The 20,398-nt window shown below is 54.3% G+C and overlaps 1 protein-coding gene across 1 annotated transcript; it reads right to left on the reverse strand.

Annotated features, from left to right (window-relative positions):
• Positions 1–149: 149 nt before the first annotated feature.
• Positions 150–19,521, reverse strand: Shf (Src homology 2 domain containing F). The gene is given in 8 exon segments (XM_028878736.2): positions 150–778; positions 5,584–5,703; positions 5,858–6,029; positions 7,342–7,482; positions 8,978–9,184; positions 10,347–10,488; positions 19,010–19,299; positions 19,302–19,521. Coding segments are annotated over 8 exon segments (1,464 nt in total). The 5' UTR covers positions 19,507–19,521; the 3' UTR covers positions 150–591.
• Positions 19,522–20,398: the final 877 nt, after the last annotated feature.

Here is a 20,398-nt window from a genome sequence, read left to right on the forward strand (position 1 = left end):
TCTCCCCGCGCCTCCCTCCTCCCAGCTGAGCGGCCGCTGGCGGGAAGCGGGGCCTGCGGAGGGGCAGTGGCGGCGCGGCCCGGATGCCCTGCCCTGCGGGGAGCGGCCGGGGACGTTCGGTCAAAGGAAGGATCCGGATGCTCGGAGAGTGATTTTTCGCCGGCGTTGGCCGGCGTCCGCTCCAGCGCGGCTTTATAAACAGTCTGTGCTCGCCCCCGCCCCTCCTGTCAGCCCCCGGGCGGCGCCTCTGGCCGGGAGCCCCGGCTGGCCCTCCGGGGACAGGGGCCCGGGGGGATGGATGGATGGAGACAGGGGAGGGGACAGAGGGGAGCGGCGCGGGAGCCTCCATCCTCCTCGGGCTTCCCTCTGTTCCCAGCCCCACACAGCCCCTGCCCTCCAAGGCCTAGGATTCCTTCCCCTTTCTAATAAATTAAGGAATCTTCAGCGCCCGCTAGATCCTAGGACAAGGAGGCGCCAGCTTGGTGACATCGTGTCCTTGGTTGAGGACCACTGTCCTTGGTTGAGGACCACAGCCCTGGGGCAGGTGACAAAGGCCGGGTCCAGGTCTATCGCAGCGCCCTGGTCTCACATCTACAGAGTCCGGATGGCCACAGGGTAGAGCAGGGACATGTGTTCCGCCCCCTTTATGGGCAGCTTGCGGCTGGCATAGTGGTGCACGATTTCGGGGACGCTGCTGAAGGGTGGGCTGTTCTGGCCCAGCACGTACTTGTGTTCCTTGGTCCGGGACAGCTTCATGTGCATGAAGCCCTGGCTGCTCCTAGGGAGAGGAAGAGATCCTGGTGACCAGGGGTTCTTCCCAGTCCCCTGCTTCCACCCCCACCCCACCCCAGCAAATATGGTTCCAAAGCCGGGTTCAAGTGGGAGGTGAAGGGGGATGGAATGGGGGGTTGGGTAGGTAGCATGAGACACTGGCTTTGTGAGAATACTAGGTGTGCCAAGAATGTGTGTACGGTGTGTGTACAGGGAGGGTGTGTGCTGGGGAAAAGTGCAGTGACCAGCAGCACTCTCTAGCACCCTCTAGTTCTGTGATCTCAGTCCTTCAGCCTGTGGCCAAGGCCAGTTTAACCTTGTTTTAGAGACGGGTGCATGTGGGTCAGGCTAGCCTCAAATTTGCTACGTAGTCAAATCAAACCTCTGATCCTCCTGTCTCTACTTCTTGATCACAGGGGTGGGCCAGTTTATGGGGTGCTGAGGACTGAGCCCAACGGCTTTGTACATGCTAGGCAAGCACCTCACCAGCTGGACGACAGGTCCAGCCTTACCCTCACCACCTGTGAGGGGGTCCTGGGAACTCCTGGGGAGCCACAGATGCTCCTGGCAGGAGGGAGACTATGCAATTCTGACAATCAAGCTAATCTTTGTCGGAGCTCTCCCTTGCAAAGTCTGGGGAGGGGCTACACTAATCTGGAAGCACCCCCCCCCCCCATCTAAGAACTCTCAACTGCCTCCTGGAGACATCCCTTCACTCTCTTCCTCCTTGGGGCTTGTGCTAAGCCCTCCGTTCATTCAGCCAGCACTGTAGGCCTGGAGTGACATTATCTGGAGGGGCTGTTACTCAGAGCGAGGCAGGACAGAAAGAAAGATCGCAGTGGGGGTGGGGTGAGAGGGGAGGAGAGCCCCTCATCCTGGAGTCTGAAGCCCCATGCCAGCCAAGCAACAAGAATTCTTGCACAATTGACATCTGCTGTAGAGGCTGCTGACACAGACTTAGTATTTCTTTCAAATAGAGATGTTAAAGTCACAATGAGCGGGTCTTAAGCCTGAATGTGTCTGCCCTTGTAAACCCTGTTTACAGCAAAGATATTCCACCTTCCTGTATTCCGGTGGGTTAAACTTTTACCTTAGTGATTGTAATCCTATCAGGAGCGCACCAGAGATAAGATAGTAACTTCAGACCCAACCCAAATCCCACAGATGACTATGGTAAAAACAAAAGTGCTCACACTTGAGTACATCTTATTTTCTTCTGAGCATACCTTTTTCTCCTCATGCTTAACGATATACTAAAATAACTTCAATGAAAACCTCCAGCTTCACTTCATACATTGGCTAGTCCTGAAATTCTTTTGGTATCAAGGTCACCAGTCCTGGCTTGGCATGAGTTGAGATTCCTAGAACTCTTCAGGAATTCAAGCTGTTGAGGATGACAGTGGGACAGTGGACCTCTTTCACCTGTATCCTAAAATGCTGGCAAGAAAACACCTCGCACCATCTCTCCCACCCAGAAAATCAGCCTTAGCTGGCCCTCTGCATCCCAGACAGAGACCCACTGAGCAAAGCTCTGGCCAGCTCTCTCTCTCTCTCTCTCTCTCTCTCTCTCTCTCTCTCACACACACACACACACACACACACACACACACATACACACACACACACACACACCCCGTTAGAAACTATAGGGGTGAGGCACTCAGCAGGAACAACTGTCCAGACTGCCACAGGCCTGGTCTGCCAAGCCCTGGGTCTGTAACTTACCCACAGGCACAGGCTAAGGGACGTTTGGTAGAGCATGGAAGCCTAGCCTGAGCCCAGAGGAGCAAGAAGAGGGCTTAGAGGCCTATGTGTGGGAAACAGGACCAGTGAGGAGGCTGTTGTGGGATATTTATGCACTGTGTGATTGGTGCAACAAAAACCTGTATGGCCAATAGGGTAGGCAGGAGAAATAGGCAGGACTTCCCTCCCGGCAGAGAGACTGCTGGGAAGAGGAAGGTAGAGTTAGCCGTGGGAGAAGCAGGATGGGCACTACAGGTAACTGAGCCACATAAAAGAATGTAGATGAAAAGATATGAGTCAATTTAAGTCATAAGAACTAGAAAGCTAAGGCCCAGCTTTCATAATTAATAAGTCTCTGTGTCTTTTTTTGTGAGCTGGCAGCCCAAAGAAAAATCCATCTACAGGCTGCCTCCATCTGACAATCTTGTACCAGAGGTGGGGATGGCACATTCCATCATTTGTCCCATCTACCTGGGTATAAACAATAACAACAAACTTTGACTAGACCTATTACACTGGGAAACAAGTGAGAAGAATGGGAAACTGAAGAGGAGGAATGGGTGGAGGGAAACTGGCCCCTAAGTCCACTCCTCTTAGGGTCTGTTCTGGTGGAAGCTCCACCCCAGCCCCTGGCAACCATATACCCTGAAGTCTTTTTTTTTTTTTTTTTTTTTTTTTTTTGGTTTTTCGAGACAGGGTTTCTCTGTGTAGCTTTGTGCCTTTCCTGGATCTTGCTCTGTAGACCAGGCTGGCCTTGAACTCACAAAGATCCGCCTGGCTCTGCCTCCCGAGTGCTGGGATTAAAGGCGTGCGCCACCACCGCCCAGCCCCTGAAGTCTTTCTTAGGAATCTGCCCGAGTGTGGATCAGGATGTGGGGCCATCTGTCGGTCTGAGGTACTGTCTGGTGTACACAGTGACCACACAGGCCCTAAGGAAAGGAGCCAAGGGTATGAAGCCAACAGAGAACTCTGGGCAAATGGGGAGGTAAGGCAGGAAGCAGCAGCTTCCCTGTGCTGTAGGAAGCATTGTGGGCCCTGTCTTCTCTCACCTCACTATTTGAAAGTGACCCCCTTTTCCACAGTCCACTTGGGAGGACTACCTTGCTCAAAGTGCTCAGGGTGTTTTCTCAAGGAACAGACTCACCCGGAAGGGTACCGTGGCCTCCGTCTGCATTACCAACCTCTGGAGGAGGGGTCTGTGCTTTCCAACCTCCAGGGACTAGTCCCAAGGATCCATTAAGACACAGCAAAGGTCCTTGCCAGACCCTCAGGGGGTTGGGTGGGACCAGCTGGGCCACAGGGCCCAGAGCTAGCAAGGCTTTTTGAGGAAGCTGTTTAATTACCAGTGAAAGCCCTTCCATTAGGGAAAGAAGAGAAACCATAATTGTATTTCAGAGAAGCCATTTATATGCAAACGAGACCCTGGCAGACAGCCACTGAGGCCAGATCAGCTGGAGCAGGAAGGAGCAGGCATCCAGACCTGCCTCTTTATTCCCTAGACTAAGACAGTCCCTCACCCCTCGTTGCCCAGTTCCACTCCAAAGACCCAAACCTTGGCGCGTCTCCCTTTGTGCCGGATAATACCAGATTTCTGGCATATGGCACATGGTGAGGGGTGGAACCCTGAAGTCAGACTGAGCTAGGTCCTGGTGTTTGTGTGTTTTGAAACAGTCTGTAGGCTGGCCTGGAAATCCTGGGTGTATGGAATCACTGAGGAACTGAGACTGGTTACTATCAACATGCCCAGCTTGGAGACTTAATTATTAGCTGGTGACCTTGAGCAAGTAACAAAGCTCCTTGAATCTATTTCATCTGTATAAAAAAGAGATTTATCAGCAGAGAGGTAGTTGATTTGGACATGGTATATATGCTAGGTGGCACGTGCTAAGAATTTCAATTATAATCCTAGTAACAATGTACCACCTAAAGTTGTGTGAATCAAACTTGACAAATGAATTCTTCCAACATCCTCTTTTTGATTTTATAGCTCGCGGACTCCTAGAATACCAGAGCTGGAAGAAACCCGTGATATCAGCTCATTCTGCAAGGGGAGAACCCGAGGCCCCGAGAAGTTAAATGATTTGTCTATGGATACACAGCTAGCTTTAATCAAACCCTAGAATAAAATCGAGGCCACTTAACTCTCTTGGATGCTTTTTCTGATCTCTCTGAGTGACCACGAATAATCATCTCTTAAACGTATGCAATTCTACACCCCTGGATTTGTTCAAGGTGTAGATACCCCAGTATCTACCGCACCAGGGAATGTGGTGTGAGGTATTGAAGATCCTCCTGCCGTGATGGAGGGAGGTAAAGGGGATACCTCACCCCAGCTGGCCACCTCGTGGAGATGACGGGCTATCCTGGGTAGAATTCCTGGTGGCCAAGAGGAGTGTTGGCCAATAGTAACTGGAGAGCCTGGGAGTCTGAGTCTGGGCTGTGTGGAGCTGCCGACAAGGAGCAAGATGATGGGGAAGGACAGCCCTCTCTGGGCTACTTCTCCCTCTCCCCTCACACGGAGTTCCTCACTCAGTGGAATGGCTTTGCATCTACTGCCCTGCCCCGCTCCCAAGACCCAGCCACCCCCCCCCACCTCACCCTGCTGACGACCTCAGGTAAAGCTCCTCTATATCTCCTTGCCAGTGCTTCTACATGTCAGGGGTTAACAATGATGGCAATAATCATTTATGAAGCACTTAGCGTGGTGCTTAAAAACATGCTAGGCGCTAAGACCCTAAGTCAAGCGCTAGTACTTCATTTAATCCTTCCCAAAGAAATGGATCGTATTCGATCTGATCATAGAGAAACGGAGGCCCAGAGAGGTCGACCAGCTAGTGACAAAAGCCTTTTGCACTGGACACTGCACTTCAAGTGCTTTTTTCCTTGAAGTACAGGGGCTGAGGAGTCTCTTGACATTTCAGGTTCCCTAGCGCCCGGGGTGGAGCCTGCAGATGTTCACAGGGCATGCGGTTCTTCCCGGCCTGGCTGGACGAGAAGAGACTACTAGAACCCTCTTCCGCCCAGCAGGCTAATGGGCGGGCTCCTCTGCCCACGGCCGTCCCCACTCACTTGAGGGAGAGAGAGAAGTCGTTCTTGCTGGTCTCACTGTTGCGCACCAGGTAGCTGGCCTCTTTGCAGAGCCGGAGAAGGTTCTCGGCGTCTGTTCGGCTGATGGCTCCATGGTACCAGCTGAGGATGAGAGAGAGGAAGGGGGGGGGCATCTCTGCTGGGTCCCTCGCCGCTGCCGCCGTCCAGACCCACCCGTTCTGGGTGTCCCCTGCAGGGAAGCCAGGCTGGGAGGGGAGGGACAGAGGGGAGGTCCCCAGTGGACACAGACACTCACACCTGGTTTTCCAGAGGCAATGCTGGATCTGTCCACTCCCCAAGGGGGCTGCTGGGTTCCACGCCTAGGGGCTTGGCTGACTTGGGGTTCCCAGCAGAGAGCCGGGGTGGGAGCCGCCCCTTCTCCTCCCGGCCGGGTGACAGGCAGCTCTTCTCCGATCCTTCAAACTGGGCTGTAAGGAACATACTGGTCATGGACTCCGAGGTCCCTAGAGGCAGAGCCCTCTCAAAGAGTCCGTTCCCCACCCAACTTCCAGGACCCCACAAGGGTCAAAGGAGTATTCTGGGAGGGCATGCTCACTGCCCTGCCTGCCTGACTCCAGGGACAGAATCCTGGCCCACTACAGGGTGCGGGGGAGGAGGTAGTCCCTGAACCACACCAGGCCCCTTGGGGCTTCCCAGTCCACACTGGCAGGCGAAGGAGGACAAAACATGAGAAACCACTTAAGCTTTCTCCCTCAGCTGACTGCCTTCCCTTCCTCCATCCCCCCTCAGGGTGGCTTCAGTGTTGATAATACTGTTTCTTTCTCCCCCTCAGAGTTCATTACCGTTCTCCAAATCGCCTTGCCAAGCCATTCTGTAAAAATGACGTATCGATCTGAGAACAATTATCTGATTCCCCTTGGTGCCATCCTGACAGGCTAATCCTGTCCAAAGCCGCCAGACTGCCGGCCCTCTCCACCCCGAGGTCGCTGCCCATTGTTTTCCCTCCCCCATCCACAGAAGCCCAGGGACTAGGGTCTCCAGGGCAGGGCAGCCTGAGAGCCGAGTCAGCACAAAGGGACCCCCAGTGGGTTACATGCCCACAGGTACACATACATGTACAGGTGACCCTCTCTCTACCCTGCATTTACAAAATATCTACAGATTCTCACACACAGTGTACAACAGATGCTCATGCCTGTACACACACACCAACACCCACACGCATCCTTGGGAGTTCATTCTGGGCAAAGTCGGATGTAGAAATTGATGCCTTCTTTTTTTCCCTCCAACGGAGGCTCTTTCTTCTCCTTGTAGCTCTTGAATGAATGGCTGCCTGAATTATTGTCCCTCAGTCACCAGATGCCAGCACTTCCCCATGCCTCACAGATGCCTGCCTTGGCGCCCAAAGCTCCACCCAAAGAGAGCTCCAATCTTAAAATAGTGGATTCCTCTTTTTAGGCATAGTTCCACTCTATAGCCCAGGCTGGTCTGGAACTATATAGCAGCTCAGCGTGGCCTCAAACTCAAGGTAGTCCTCCTGCCTCAGCCTCCCAAGTGCTGGGATTATAGCTGACGGCAGTGGATTTCCGTGGCACGGTGCAGAACCTCCTAGGAGAGGTTGCTTTGGTTAAAAGACCACGCATACAGCTCTGGGGAGAGAGGGATATGCCTGTCTTCTTGCTCTCTCCCCAGGGCGAGGGGAGTTCTTCCAACCCACGCCCACAGGAGCTAATGGGTAAAGGACCTATCACCCTGGCCACAAGTCCCCAAAGGACCCACCGCTGCCATCCTCCAGGCTGGGCTCTGGGAGGGGTGAAGCTGGACCGGAGATGTCCCTGTCCCCGTCAGGCAGGGAGGGGCTGCTGTCCAGCTGTCCCACAGGCGGAGGCCAAGGTAGGTCTTTGATGACCTTTATGTCAACTGGAGCCAGCAGCAGGAGGGAGAAGAGAAAAGAGACAGTGGCAGAGACAGAGAGAGAGGCAGAGGTTGAAACACCAAAATGCAGAGGCAAGCTACGCAGCAGCCTAGGAAGGAGGAGGGGCAGAGGCAGAGGCAACACTGGAGGAGGAACAGGACTGCGAGGCCTGGCAGGGCCGGGACTAACGCCGGCCTTGCCTGGTAAGGGAAAGGTGGGAATCTTGAGTGGCAAACAGGAAGGCGCAGGATCTTGCTGGATCGGCCCTGATCTTCCACTCCTCACTAGCTTCCGGGGACCAAGAGGACCAGGAGAGTGGAAACATGGGAACAGGAGCTGCCCACACCTCCCAGGACCACACCCAGTTCCCTGACAACGCTTGTCTCCTTTTCTCTCCTAACTCCCACCCGGCCTTGGAATTGGCAGACCCCAAGAACTGGGGCAAAGCCCGGGGATATCTGGACTACTCAGGCTTGGGGCAGATGAATTATGCTGAGACCAAATTCTCCTCTTCCCAGTCCCGAGAGTGACATCACAGTGGCTGTAGGACCACTGACGAGGTTTCCTAATGATGAACATAGATTTTCCCATTAAGCAATCCAAACGGTATCGATTCTCCAAGGAGACCTCTGGAGATAAATGGCCCATCCTTGATGGGTGTGTGCTTTACAGGAAGCAAAGCAGAAACTTGTGGTTTCCCAGTCTGGCTGCCAGGGTGGAGAGGGGAGGGGCAGAGCCAAGGGCTGGATCCAGGATGAGCTGCCTCTGTGTGAGAGGTGGTGTGTGTGTGTGTGTGTGTGTGTGTGTGTGTGTGTGTGTGTGTGTGTGTATAGGGACACAGAAGCAGGAATGAAATCTAATGGCATCTAAGCCCTCAAGATTCAGGCCGTCTCTCAATTCCAGGCCCTTGATCCGCTCAACTCAGACCGCCAATATGTACGTTTCCATGGTGGACTTGGGCCTGGGACACAGTGGTATGTGGTTGGGACAGGAGAAACCTGATCTTCAGTTAGCAACCTCACAGCCTCCATCTGTAGCCCAGAAATGCCCTTGGAGCCAAACCCCCCTGGTATGGCAGGGCCTGCCGCTGGAGACGCAGCCCCAGAATCCAGGTTACAGACACCTCTCTTTTCATCATTTGAAGTGTTAAATACCCTCTTTGTCAAATGTATTTAACATATGCCACAAGTTTCATAATTGTGTATTGAAATTTCTTTATTTTTATCCAGATCCCCAAAGGTAGTTAGTTACAGCTCAAGCCTCTCAGCCTTGAAGAGGTGAGATGTAGGGAAACGCCTTCCTACATCCTGTGCCCACGCCCTGCACACAACACCGTACCCACACTGCCCAAGTCCCAACCCCATGTACAGAACTCCATTATCCTGCTCTAGAGCTCCACCCTAGACCTTGCCTGGTTCCTAGGGTCCACTCCTTCCATTCTCCTGAGCCCGGGAAGCGCTCAGAGGCCCCCGCAGGGCTGCCCTCGCTGCCAAGACTCACCAGCAAAGGCTTTGGAAATCCGTTCCTTCTTCCACTCCCAGGGCTGGTCATACTCTTCTGGAGGCCTCTCATCATCCTCGGGCAGGCGGGATTCCCTGGGCCAGGGAGTCCCCTCACCTTCTGGGCTCACCCCCTCATCCTCAGGTTCATAGGGTGTGTCATAGAGAGGTAGGGGCTGGACTGAAGTCTCCTTCGAACCCCGGATCTCTGCCAGGGCAAAAAGGAGAGACGCGTGGTGAGTAAGCTCAATCCTGACCATCTGGTAGTATTTCTTCAGAGCCGATGCCTGGCTCTGGGGCAACTCAGCAGTCACAAATCCTAGTCCCTCACAAGTGTTAGGAAGCCCATTGTGCTAACTTCGCTACGTGATATTCTTCGATCAACTTTATCAGTAATAAAGCTGACATTCTAGTCTCTATTAGCCCTTTCCTTAATCTTGCATTTTCATTATTTCCTCTAAGGAGAGGAAGAAAGAATTTTTAATTACTGGCTCCTTAGAACCCAAACAACTGGGCTAGACATGGTGGCACATGCCTGTGATCTAATCCTAGCACTTGGGAGGTAAGTACAGGAAGACTACTTACTATAAATCTGAGGCCAGCCTGGGCTACATGAGAAGTTCCAGGCCAGCTTGGACTACATATTGTCTCATAAAAACAACCAAAAACACAACAACATCATGAAGCAACAAGCTCAGTCCTTTCTGAAACAGTTTGCTAACCCAACTTTATGACAGGCAGTTTTTCTGGTCCATTCTGTATGGACGAGACCTCCTCAGACCTCCCGTTAAATGCCACATTAATCCTGCTTCTTCCTTTTGGCACAAGTCCAAACTCTTCACTCACCCTCTGCATTCTTCTCAGTCTCAGCCATCTCAGAGGCTAGCCAGCACTTCTCTTGGCCTGCTTGTCCTCTCTGTTTATCCCCACTCTGACCCTTTCCCTGGGTCATCTCTTGGCCTGTTCCCCAAGAGCAGGTCTGACTCAGTTTTTTCTTCTCCAACTGGGAAATAGTCGCACCACTCCATGACACCTAATGCATCTACATTTTCAACATCTGTCAGTGTTTCTCTTCGACAATGTCAGTTCAAACATCACACTTCCAAGGCTAGCTGACCCTGTGAGGGCTGTTTGACTTGATCTCTACCACAACCCTGCCCTCTGGTCTCCAGTGCTTCACCGGGGCCTCTGCTTACTGGCCTGGCCTCCTGTATGGCCTCAGGCGTCACACCTTACACCTTCTCTTCCAAAATGACTATCTTGAAGGCCCTGGCCACATTCCTGAAGACCCGGCACAAGCTTTCTCCCCATTTTCCAGGGACCACAGGACCAAGGCCTCAGGGAGCATCTCCCGCATCCTCAGTACTTACCAGCCATCATCTTTTGGGCCTCATAAGGCTCCATGTAGCCATCATTTTCGGGGACCTTCTCTGGAGCTACTGAAGTTCCTCCCGAGCCTTCACCGGTCTCCTGCACATCAAAGGGGTCCGCGTAGTCTTCTAAGATTGCCAACTGTGGGGGTCGGCAGAGAGAATGAGGCTCAGACATGGGCAAGCCGCTCTGCTCCCCGGGTAGAGACGGGGCTTCTTTCTTTCCTGCTAATGTTCTGCCCCGGGGTCATGTCCTAGGCTAAACAGTCGGTAGGAAGCCACTCGGTCTTAGGAGTTTATCTTAGGGTCCAGGCTGGAGAGCAGCCTGGCACAGTGGCCCACCAGAGAGAACTCAAGAGCACTGCTTTCAACTGTGCCACAAGGGTTGGAAGGGCAGAGCAGCAAGGTCACAGAGGTCAGCACGGTGCAGCCTGTGACCTCGAAAATAAAGCAGATGGTGATGCACACGCCCCTAATCCCAGCACTCAGAAGGCAGAGGCAGGTGCAGCTCTGGGAGTTCCGGGCCACCCCGGTCTACACAGCGAATACCAAGCCAGCCAGAGTTACATGGTAAGACCCTGTCTCAAACAAAACACAAAAAGAAAACAAAGCAGAGACATCGCTTCGTCACCATTCCGGTGTTTGATCCTTATCATGTCCCTGTCATGTGGGTATCATACACTCTCTTTGAAGACACTGGAGAACGGGTAGTTAGGGAACACACCCCAAACCATTCTGCTTAAATAGAAGAATCAAATTTGGAGCTCTTGCTATTTGTGCACAGGGCTATCTACCTGTAGCCAGTGGGCTTCTCAGCCTCCTGGGAGAGAAATGCCTTGGGGCGCCCTGGGACACTAATGAGCGCCCCTGAGGTCGCATAGGTCAGGACACAGAAAGCCAGTCTTAACTTCCTGTTTCCCCAGCTGCCCTCTCTTTCTCATACAGTGGTTAGCCATCAACTCTCTCCCAGTGAAAGCAGATGAATTGAGGTGCTCAGGTCAGGGTAGGGCTGAGGACAACGGGGTTTTTCTCCAAACTGGGCAGGAGAAGGTAGGACTCACCAAGCCAGCCCTGGAGCAGTACACCACTCACTGGGTCACAGGCAGAGTCCGAGGTAGCTCTGGGGCCTGTGCCACAGGGAGAGGCCAATCCTGCAATTCACCAAACTGAAGCCTAGACTTCAGATCTGAGCTGGATCAGAGCTGTGGGAGCCAGCTGAGCCAGGCGACCACCCTGCCCTCGGTGAGAGGATCTGAGAACAGGGGCCTCTGGAAGGATGAGGTGGACAAAGAACCAACCCTACCTCATGCATCCCTTGGCTGTTCCTTTGACCCCATCTGGCCCATCTACAGGTTTCTGAGGGTGCCCCAATGGCTGCCTCTAGCTTATCCTCAGGTGTTTCCTACTACCTTGTTTCAGTCTGGCCCTCAGCTCCTTTACTTCCGTTCCTACCTGCCTGCTTGGAGGACGTCACACCACACCATCAGTACTCCAGGCCATGGGCCAGCCTAGAACTCTCATTTTTGTGTCTCTAGCTCCAATAAGCAACCATCAGGGGTACTAGAAAAAATCTTTCTATTGTATCACCACCCTCACCCGAGTCCTTCACCCCAGGCCCTCCTTTCTCCAGGAAACAGAGAAATCCATCACACCATCCCCAGTTTTTTTCTCCCCGGTCAGCGGCACCTACAGCATCACCCACTGCCCACTGCTGGCAACTCTGCCAGTCAGCACACAGCATCAACTCCTGTGTGACAGACAGCAGGCTCAACAAGCGTCTGAGTCACCTGACACATTATCTCCAAACCTTACACTACACAGATCGCCAGTGTTTTGCGGAAAGAGTTTAAGGTTAAAGAACGTAAGATTCTTCTTTTCTCTTTGGACCACGGCTCTGAAAGCTTATGGTCATTTTATTCAACGGTTTCCGCTCTGTCTGGACCACTTTCCTGTGCTGGCCGATCCTTACTCATTTTTCTTCCCTCAGAAGACCCTCCCATGCTTCTCCAGGCCTGTGAGGTGCCTCTGTCCCAGGCTTTGATCGCTTTATGTGGCAAATGCTTGTTTTCCTGGGTGTCTTTAGGCAGACTGTGCACTTCTTCCAGGGGGCAGGGCCCACACTGACAGCTAAACACCCAGGAACCGAAAGCTCTCAGTAATTACGTTAAATCCATTTCACGATGAGAGGACTGGGCAGAATCACTCTTCCTCAATTGACTTACAAGAGGGAGAAAACATGAACCTAGGCAGAGTAGGGTCATAGAGGAGGACCAAGTCTCTCCAAACAGGATTGGGTTCTAACCAGCTTCTCAGGGAGGTCAAGCCCTAAACACTCTTCCAGGCCTCCCCTCTGCAAGCCTGGTTAGAGTTGCACACAGCTGCTTCTCCCTGGAGTCCTGACCCCTCCCAGGCTGGTGTGGGCCTCCCCAGCGCCAGCTGACAATGCCCGTGGGCAACCAGGTGGCGGCGGCGGCTTTACAGGCAGCTCAATGGCTCCTCTGTTCCACTCCTGGCTCCACACCCTGCTCCGGGAAGCCCCAGACCCCCGCCCTGGGCTGGGGCATCCAGAGGGCTACCTACCCACAAGGCGGCCCAGAACAGGAGTGAGAGCAGGGTTAGCAAACTGGGAAGGCTGGCAGGACTGGTACCCACTCTGGGCACAGACAACGCCAGCCAGAGCCCAGGCCTGCTTGCCCAGGGCTTCTGTGTCTACAGGGGGATAAACTGCTTACAGAAAAACTGTCCCTGTGGACTATGCTTGGCCTACTATGACTTTTTTATGTTTGTGGCCTTGACCCCCCTCTGATAGGCCCACTGCTCTGCCCAGTACCCATCACAGGCCCCACCCAGCACACAACAGATACTGAATTCCTATTTGCTAGAGCCCCTCCACAGGCTTCTATCCTGGAGGTGACACCAACGTGCCCCACCCCTGCCCCAACCGCTCTGATCTTCGAGTGGCCAGAGTGGCAGTGGGAGGGTCAGGCTCACGGGAGAGTCTACTTCTGAACAGGGATCAAAGCCCCTGGCTCAAGGGCAGATGGGAGGAACCGCCAGCGAAGGGCCCTGGGACGACACCGGACACGAAGGTGACACTGAAGCATCTATGGCCTCTGTTCTAGCCAGCGTGCCACTAAAATGCTGAAGTATCTCCCAGCAAGGAGGTAGAGCAGGCCCGTGTCCCTCCCCGCCGTCTCTTCTGCCATCCGGCAGACTGTCTCTAGGACCCTGCCAGCCACCCATCTGTTCAGCTGGGCAGTGGCCCTCCCGGAGCCGCTGGCAGCCTCCTCATCTCCTTCCCGCCTGCCCGCCCGCATGGTAGCTAACAGGCCTGCCATCTGCTTCCCTCTTCCACGCTGCAGGTGGCCCAAGCAACATGTTCCTGACCGACCATGGGTTCCGGGGCTTGCAGAACAGGCACTCAGGGGACTTCAGAGTTCCCAAACTCACTCACTGCATATTTCCTCCACTGCTTCAAGTTTACAGTTAGTGCCTTTTCACAGGCGTTTCCAATTCCCCACCCCCCAGTTTTTATATTTTAGTTTAGGGTTGGGGACATATCTCAACGACAAAAGCATTTGTCTAGCATTGCAAGACCACCAACATCACCACCACCACCACCACCACCACCGGAGGGAAAAAACATCACTTGCCCATTGATAGTCTGATTTTGTTTAATTTAGTATTTACGTCACTGAAAACCTCCGAACTAATCAGCGTGGTCAGCAGTACAGCACTTACTTTCCCGAGGTCAAACATCTGTCCCTGCTGCTCCTTCTTACTGAAACACCTTCTCCTGTTGTCTACGCCTGGGAAATGCCAACACCAAACATATGGGCTATGTCCCCTTTTCTAATTACAAAAGCAATGCCATACTTACAAAACACTCAACCACCACAGACATGCGGCTGCTGCCACCAACTCTCGTAAGGTCTTGGGGTAAACCATGTCTGTGCTCACTTCAAGACAGTCCCACCAGGGCTAGGCCCTCGTACTCGGGAAACAGTGGATTCGGCACTGAACTACATCATCTCTTCTCTATGAGTCCCTCGTTGCTAGTTAGCCAATGCTGCACGCATACCACCTCTCTCCTGGGCACTGGTGGCAGGCGCGGAGAGCCCAGGCGTGGGGCTCAGTCCCGAGTCCTACTGTGTTGGAGACTTCATGACTCCTTCTTGCTAGCTGAGAAGCCCTGCAAGTGTGACTCCACATCCCTGTGCTTCTGTTTCCCTGTGTTCAACCCAGGGACAGAGTCTTCATTACAGGGTTGCTGTAAACGCTGACTGGTCCAATACACATTAGCTGCTGGAAAATGGCACCAGGCACAGGACACATGCTCAGGAAATGCCAGCCGCTGCATCCCTAAGGTCAAAGAGATCAAATTGTGGGGTCCTCCAGGAGCTCATACTGATAGACACCTCTAGGAAGGTGAAGCACCTGGAGGGGGTTCTGAAGTTACCCACAAGCCCATGGCACGCAGGAGCTGGGTCCCATCTTTGCTCTTACACAACGTCATGTTGGTTCTGGGATGAAGACAAGTAGAATGCGCAGGACTCTAAGCACTCGGCCCCAGCCAGGACTCACTTAGCTCAGGCAGCTTTCTTTTCCCACCCACCATCACCAGGGGCTCAGCTGTCGCCAGCTCTCAGAAGGCAGAGCGCAAGAAAGGCTGCGAGATGGTGACCGAGTCACTCAGTGGCCAAGCCAGGGCAGATGTCTCCTAGACATTTGGTTCCAGACTGTGGGACTGCGGTGTGAGGGGGCGGCACTCAGAAAACAGGCCAATCCCACAGTCCATCAGCAGTCCTATTCTTCAGCCATCCCTGAAGTGCCAGTGATAACACAGACAACCAGCCCAGGGTGGGCGGGTCTAACTGGGCCACAGAAGTCCCTCCCTTGGACTCCTCCCTCTGTCACGACATTCCCTTTGTCTCCAACACAGAATAAGCACAAGATAAGCAGACTTCCACACTCTGTGAAGGCATGGGAAGGTGAGCTTAAGGGGAAAAAAAAGAGAAGAGAAAAACCTCAAAAGAAAAAAAAATACAAGGAACAGGTGTCCCTCCCAGCACCCAGGCCAGTGTCACAGAAGGACACACTACACATGTGAACACTGGCTATGAGTCCTACACTACATCGGGACAGGAAGTCCTTGATCCAATACAGATATCTCCTGCCTCACTTATTTACTGTTCCTGCTTGCCCACTCCCTTCTAAAAGGGGCCTTGATGACCCAAGCCTGTGCCGTACATCTGCGACACACATTTGTTATTAAAAGTTCTCAATACTGGGACTAGTAAGCTGGCCCGGGGGTAAAGGTCCTCGCCACCAAGTCTACCTCAGTTTGATTCCTGCGACCCATATGGTGGAAGGAAACAATGGATTCCCAGAGATTCCTCTGACCTTCCCATGGGCGTCTGTGTGTGAGCACACACACACAATGTACATAAATGTTTAAATTTTTTAAAAGGTTCTCAGTATAGGGCTAGAGATACAGTGCAGTAGTTAAGGACACACATTCTCTTGAAATGGACCTGAATTTGGTCCCAGCACCCACATCTGATCGCTCACAACCTCCTTGTAGCTACAGCTCCCAGAGATCTGATGCCCTCTTCTGGTCTCTAAGGGCAAATGCATTCACATACACAGAGCCATACACAGATACATATAAACATAGATGGCTAATTTTTTAAATTGTTAATGAAATCTTTTTTAAAGTTTTCAATACCACTCTGACAGGCTATAAACTCCTGTAAAAATCTGAGAGCTATGAGTCTTTCCCCATAAAAATGAGAAATATCTACACACAGTTGCTGGGTACTCACCAGCCCTAGGGGCTCACCCACGAGCTACGAATAAGAGGTCTGGTTTCAATACGGGGCGCCTGTTTTATTATCCATGTCTGGTCTCACTTTCTATCGGCATCACAGAGGACACACTGCAGATGTGATAGGCAAGTCAGCCTTCATTTAATCACAGCCTCATTCCCTTTCCCTAATTAGATCACGTTTTTTTCCTGCTGAAGCTTGGAGAGCAGTGAACGAACGGAGAGGAGGCCCAACATGCTGGCCCTTCCGCCGGAGCCAAGCCTGGAGGTGGGCTGAGGGCGCAGCATCAGAGGGAGTTCTTTCGGGGGCCATCTGGCCAGGCCCTAGCTGCCGGTGGCAGGGTGTCGATCTTGCTGTTCCCACACCTGCCCTGCCAGGCCTGGCCAGATGGTCAGCGGTGTGTCTCTGCCAATTATACCAGTGGGTTTCAGGAGGGGCTGGCAGCCAGAGAGCCCTGCATAGGAAGAAGGCTAATGAACCCTCCGGGACGTCAGGGCCCTGTCCAGATCCCCATTCCCTCCCGCTTCCCCACCCTGTGGGCTCCTTGGCTTCTCCAGCCCAGCATGGAAGCACTTCTAACCATTTCATCCAGCCTCGGGATGCAGCCCCTCTTGGAGCGTCCTGGCACCTCTTTCTGCCAGCCAAGAGCTCTGCAGAGCTCCGAGGAGGAAGGAAGCAGCCACACAACATAGAAACAGCAGCTCAGTGGGAGTGGAGGTCCAGAGGTGGCAGTGTACACGTGTCACTCTGTAGGCCCTGGGGGTGTCTGGCCACTTGGTTTAGGGTAAGAGCTCAGGTACCTTGTTGGACCTAGCTTTTCCCAGGGGGAAGACTCTGGGATCTCCCAAAGTCTTTTCCTAGATGGTGGGGAGTTGATTGATCTCTGAATAATAAGAAGCCCTTGGTCAGCCCCTGGGACAGCTCAGATGGCACATCCTGGATCCTTTCATCACACCCACCAAAGAAAGCACAGATTGTGTGGCTCCTGGGAAAGCCTGTTGGATTTCATTCCTGTCTCTGTGGCTGGCTGACAAGAGAATCAGACACCTCTTGTGCACCCCCTCCCCCAGGTCTGAACAACCCACAGATCAGAGGCTGACCCAACCGAAGCGCGGAGGGGCTTGGCAAGAAGGCCCTAAGGGTGTGTGTGTGGTGTGTGTGTGTGTGTGTGTGTGTGTGTGTGTGTGTGTGTGTGTGTGTGTGTGTGTCTACAGCTCCTTCCTTGGAGGCTTCTGGGAGAAAGTGGAAGAGCTGTGTCTTGGAAGTCCCTGAGAATGGACAGACACCATTTCAGGACACTGTGCCAGAGAGTGCAGAGACAGAGACATGAAGGAAAAACAGACGTTTTCCTGGAGGAACCCACAGCCTGGTGGGCAGCCTGTTAGGCCCTTCTAAGCCACTAAATGGAGGAAAATAGCCAAGGACAGCTTAGGCCATGGGCCAACAGCCAGTGACCAGAGAGGAGGAGACTAACTGGTCAGTGGGAGGACAAGGCCTAGCTATTCCCCTCTGCTTCATTGCCATCCACCAGCACACCATACAACAGCAAGGGCCCTTAGGAAGGAGACTGTACAGCCTGGGAGAAGCACCGTTGGGCCTCCCTTTACAGCTTAAGGATGCTGGGCCAGGATGGGTAGCCGTGCTCCATGGAAAGAACTATGGGGCGAATGATTCACCCATCTGGGGTTCTTGTTCCGACCTCGACACCTCTCTCTTATCCAGGAAGCCTCGCCCGACGGTACTCTCTCGGGTGAAAACCTCGGCTCTGAAACCTGAGGATTCGGACATGAACTGCTCTCTCATCAGATAAAAATCTTCTCCACGGAGCAGAGGCCAGCTCTGAGACACGTGGAGGACAGCAGGGCTGGGGGTGGCTCACGGAGTTACCATCTTCCAATTTAGGGATGGGGGAGACTAAGGACGGCTTTCAGCCGGCTGTCTTCCAGGACAGGATAAAACTGGAATTAAGAAGGAAAGCAGGTGTCCTGGGGGGCGGGGGGAGACTGTTGGGAGTTTTCCTCTTTTCCCCAGCCTCTGCAGATCCAAGAAAAGCGCCAACCTCTCTCAGGATGGAACGAGGAAGAGGGAGGCCAAGAGGAGATGGTGAATGGACCTGGCTGCTCAGCCCTAAGTTGGCAACAGGTCCTAACCACCAAGTGTCCTCCTCATATTGGGGGAACACTGGAAGCAGTGCACCCTGTACCCCAGTGGTGAGTTTCTTCAGCAAGAGCTGCACAATGCCCATCTTGGCGTCCCTCGTCCTACAGCTCACCCCCTCTAATCTCACTGGGGAAGGCAAAGGCCAGCGCGTGCTGTGTTCACATAAGAAATCTCACTTTTCAGTTCCTTTCTGGGGCTTCAGACTGCAAGGATGCCTGGACTCCAGGACAGGGTGGGAGGAAGGAGAAAAGGAGGGGGGGGAAGCTTTGTGCTGGTTCTGCCTTAGGGGAAAGAGTCAGAGATCAAAGGGCAGAGAAGCCGCTGCTCTGCAGAGGGCACAAAGGCCATAAACCAGCAAGGGGGTGGGGGGTGCTTCTCAATGTCCGTTAGAAAGAAAAAGGCTCCAGGATCAGGGTGGAGGTTGCAAAGCTCGGAGGACCCATGAGGGAGCAGGTCACCACCAGTCCTGGGGCCCTAACAGGAAACAGGGCAGTTTGGGGCTCAGATTAGCCGGTGGAGAATCTAACAAAGGGGTTAAAACCTGAGCCCCCGTGTCAACCAGAAATACTGACAGCTACAGGCTGAGCCCCAGCCAAGCTACCTTTGTCCCTCTCCAAATCTCCAGACCTCAGACCACCACCCCTCCTGGCCACCCACGCCCGGCGCGGCACTCACCCGGTCGCTGCTGGCATGGGGTCCGGAGATCCGCTCCTCCGGAAGGGGAGCTGGGGGGCCGGGGGTCTCGACCCGAATGAGGCGGTGCGGGGGTGAGCCGTGGCGCGGGGGCGGAGTGGGGCCAGGGGCGGCGGGGGTGGAAAGGGCGGCGGACACGGAGGAGCCCCCGGAGTAGGGGTCTTCGAAGTCGCGGTCACGCTGCAGCCGGTAGGCGGCCAGGATGTCCGGGGGCGGCGCAGGGGGCGCGGCCGGGCAGGGCGCTGGGGGGCGGTAGTCCGGCTCTGGGGGGCGGGCTTGGCGCCCCCGCCGCCGCCGCCCCCGCGAAAGCCGAGGTGCTCCCGCAGCCACTTTGCGACTCCACCGCTGCCGCCGCCCCCTCCCGGGCCAGCCCCCGCACCCCCAGCCCCGCGGCGAGATCCCCCGGGGCCGCCCCCCGCGCTGCCCTGCGCCCGCGGCCCCGGGCCGGAGCCCGGAGGAGGAGCTCCGCTCAGTAGCATGGGGTCCTCCCAACTGAGCGAGCCGACCGCGGGGCGGCGGGGGCGGGGCGAGAGGGGGCGGAGCTGCGCCGGCGGGAGGGGCGGGGCTCGCAGCGGCCAGAGGGGCGGGGCCCGCTGCCTAACGGGGACCCGAGGACTGGAGGGAAGTGGATGGGAGACGGCGGGGTGCGGGGTGCGATTGCCGCGCCGAGGGAGACTCCTCCACGTGTGGCTGCGCGTGCTCCTGTTGGGGGGTGGGGCTCCCTCGTTCCATCTGCTCTTCTTCTCCAGCTCCCACTTGGCGTCAGACGCGGAAAGACGAGCCCCCTAGGCACATCCCACCCATCTCATTCCTTCCCCGCAAGCCCAGAGACTCGGAAACAACACTCTCGACGAAGAGTCTAGGAAGAAACTGTTCTTTAGATGTACCTATTACTGCCCTCGCCTTGGGAGTCTCGCCTACCTCCTCCTATCCCTCAGCTCATACCCAAATCTAGGTTGCTTTTCTACCCAGGCAAACTTCTCACATCGCATGTAACCAATTCCCCGGAGACACCCATTGCTCTGGTTTCCACATACACCCACCCGCTTCACACGCTAACTGCCCTCGCACAAACAATTCCCATCCACGGTCGCACCTGCCCCCAGCAGGCCCACACAGCCCTGAAGGTTGCACAGGATTTCTTGTGGAAATCCCTCAAGCTACGCCCCGGGTTTGTCAATCAGGTTGCTGACAGAATAGAAACAGACAAGTCAATAAATCAAGTCGAGAAACAGTTGCCATGTTGTCTGTCGGCAGCCCCTTACCTCTCAGGGCCCCGACGCTGCTCTGATGCCCAGGTGCTTGGCGTTTTGTCTTAGAAACGAAGTGAAGTTTTGTAGCCCCAAAGCTAAGGCCAAGAGGTACCCGCAC

Source organism: Peromyscus leucopus, chromosome 4 (assembly GCF_004664715.2).
Source record: "Peromyscus leucopus breed LL Stock chromosome 4, UCI_PerLeu_2.1, whole genome shotgun sequence".
NCBI lineage: Eukaryota > Metazoa > Chordata > Mammalia > Rodentia > Cricetidae > Peromyscus > Peromyscus leucopus.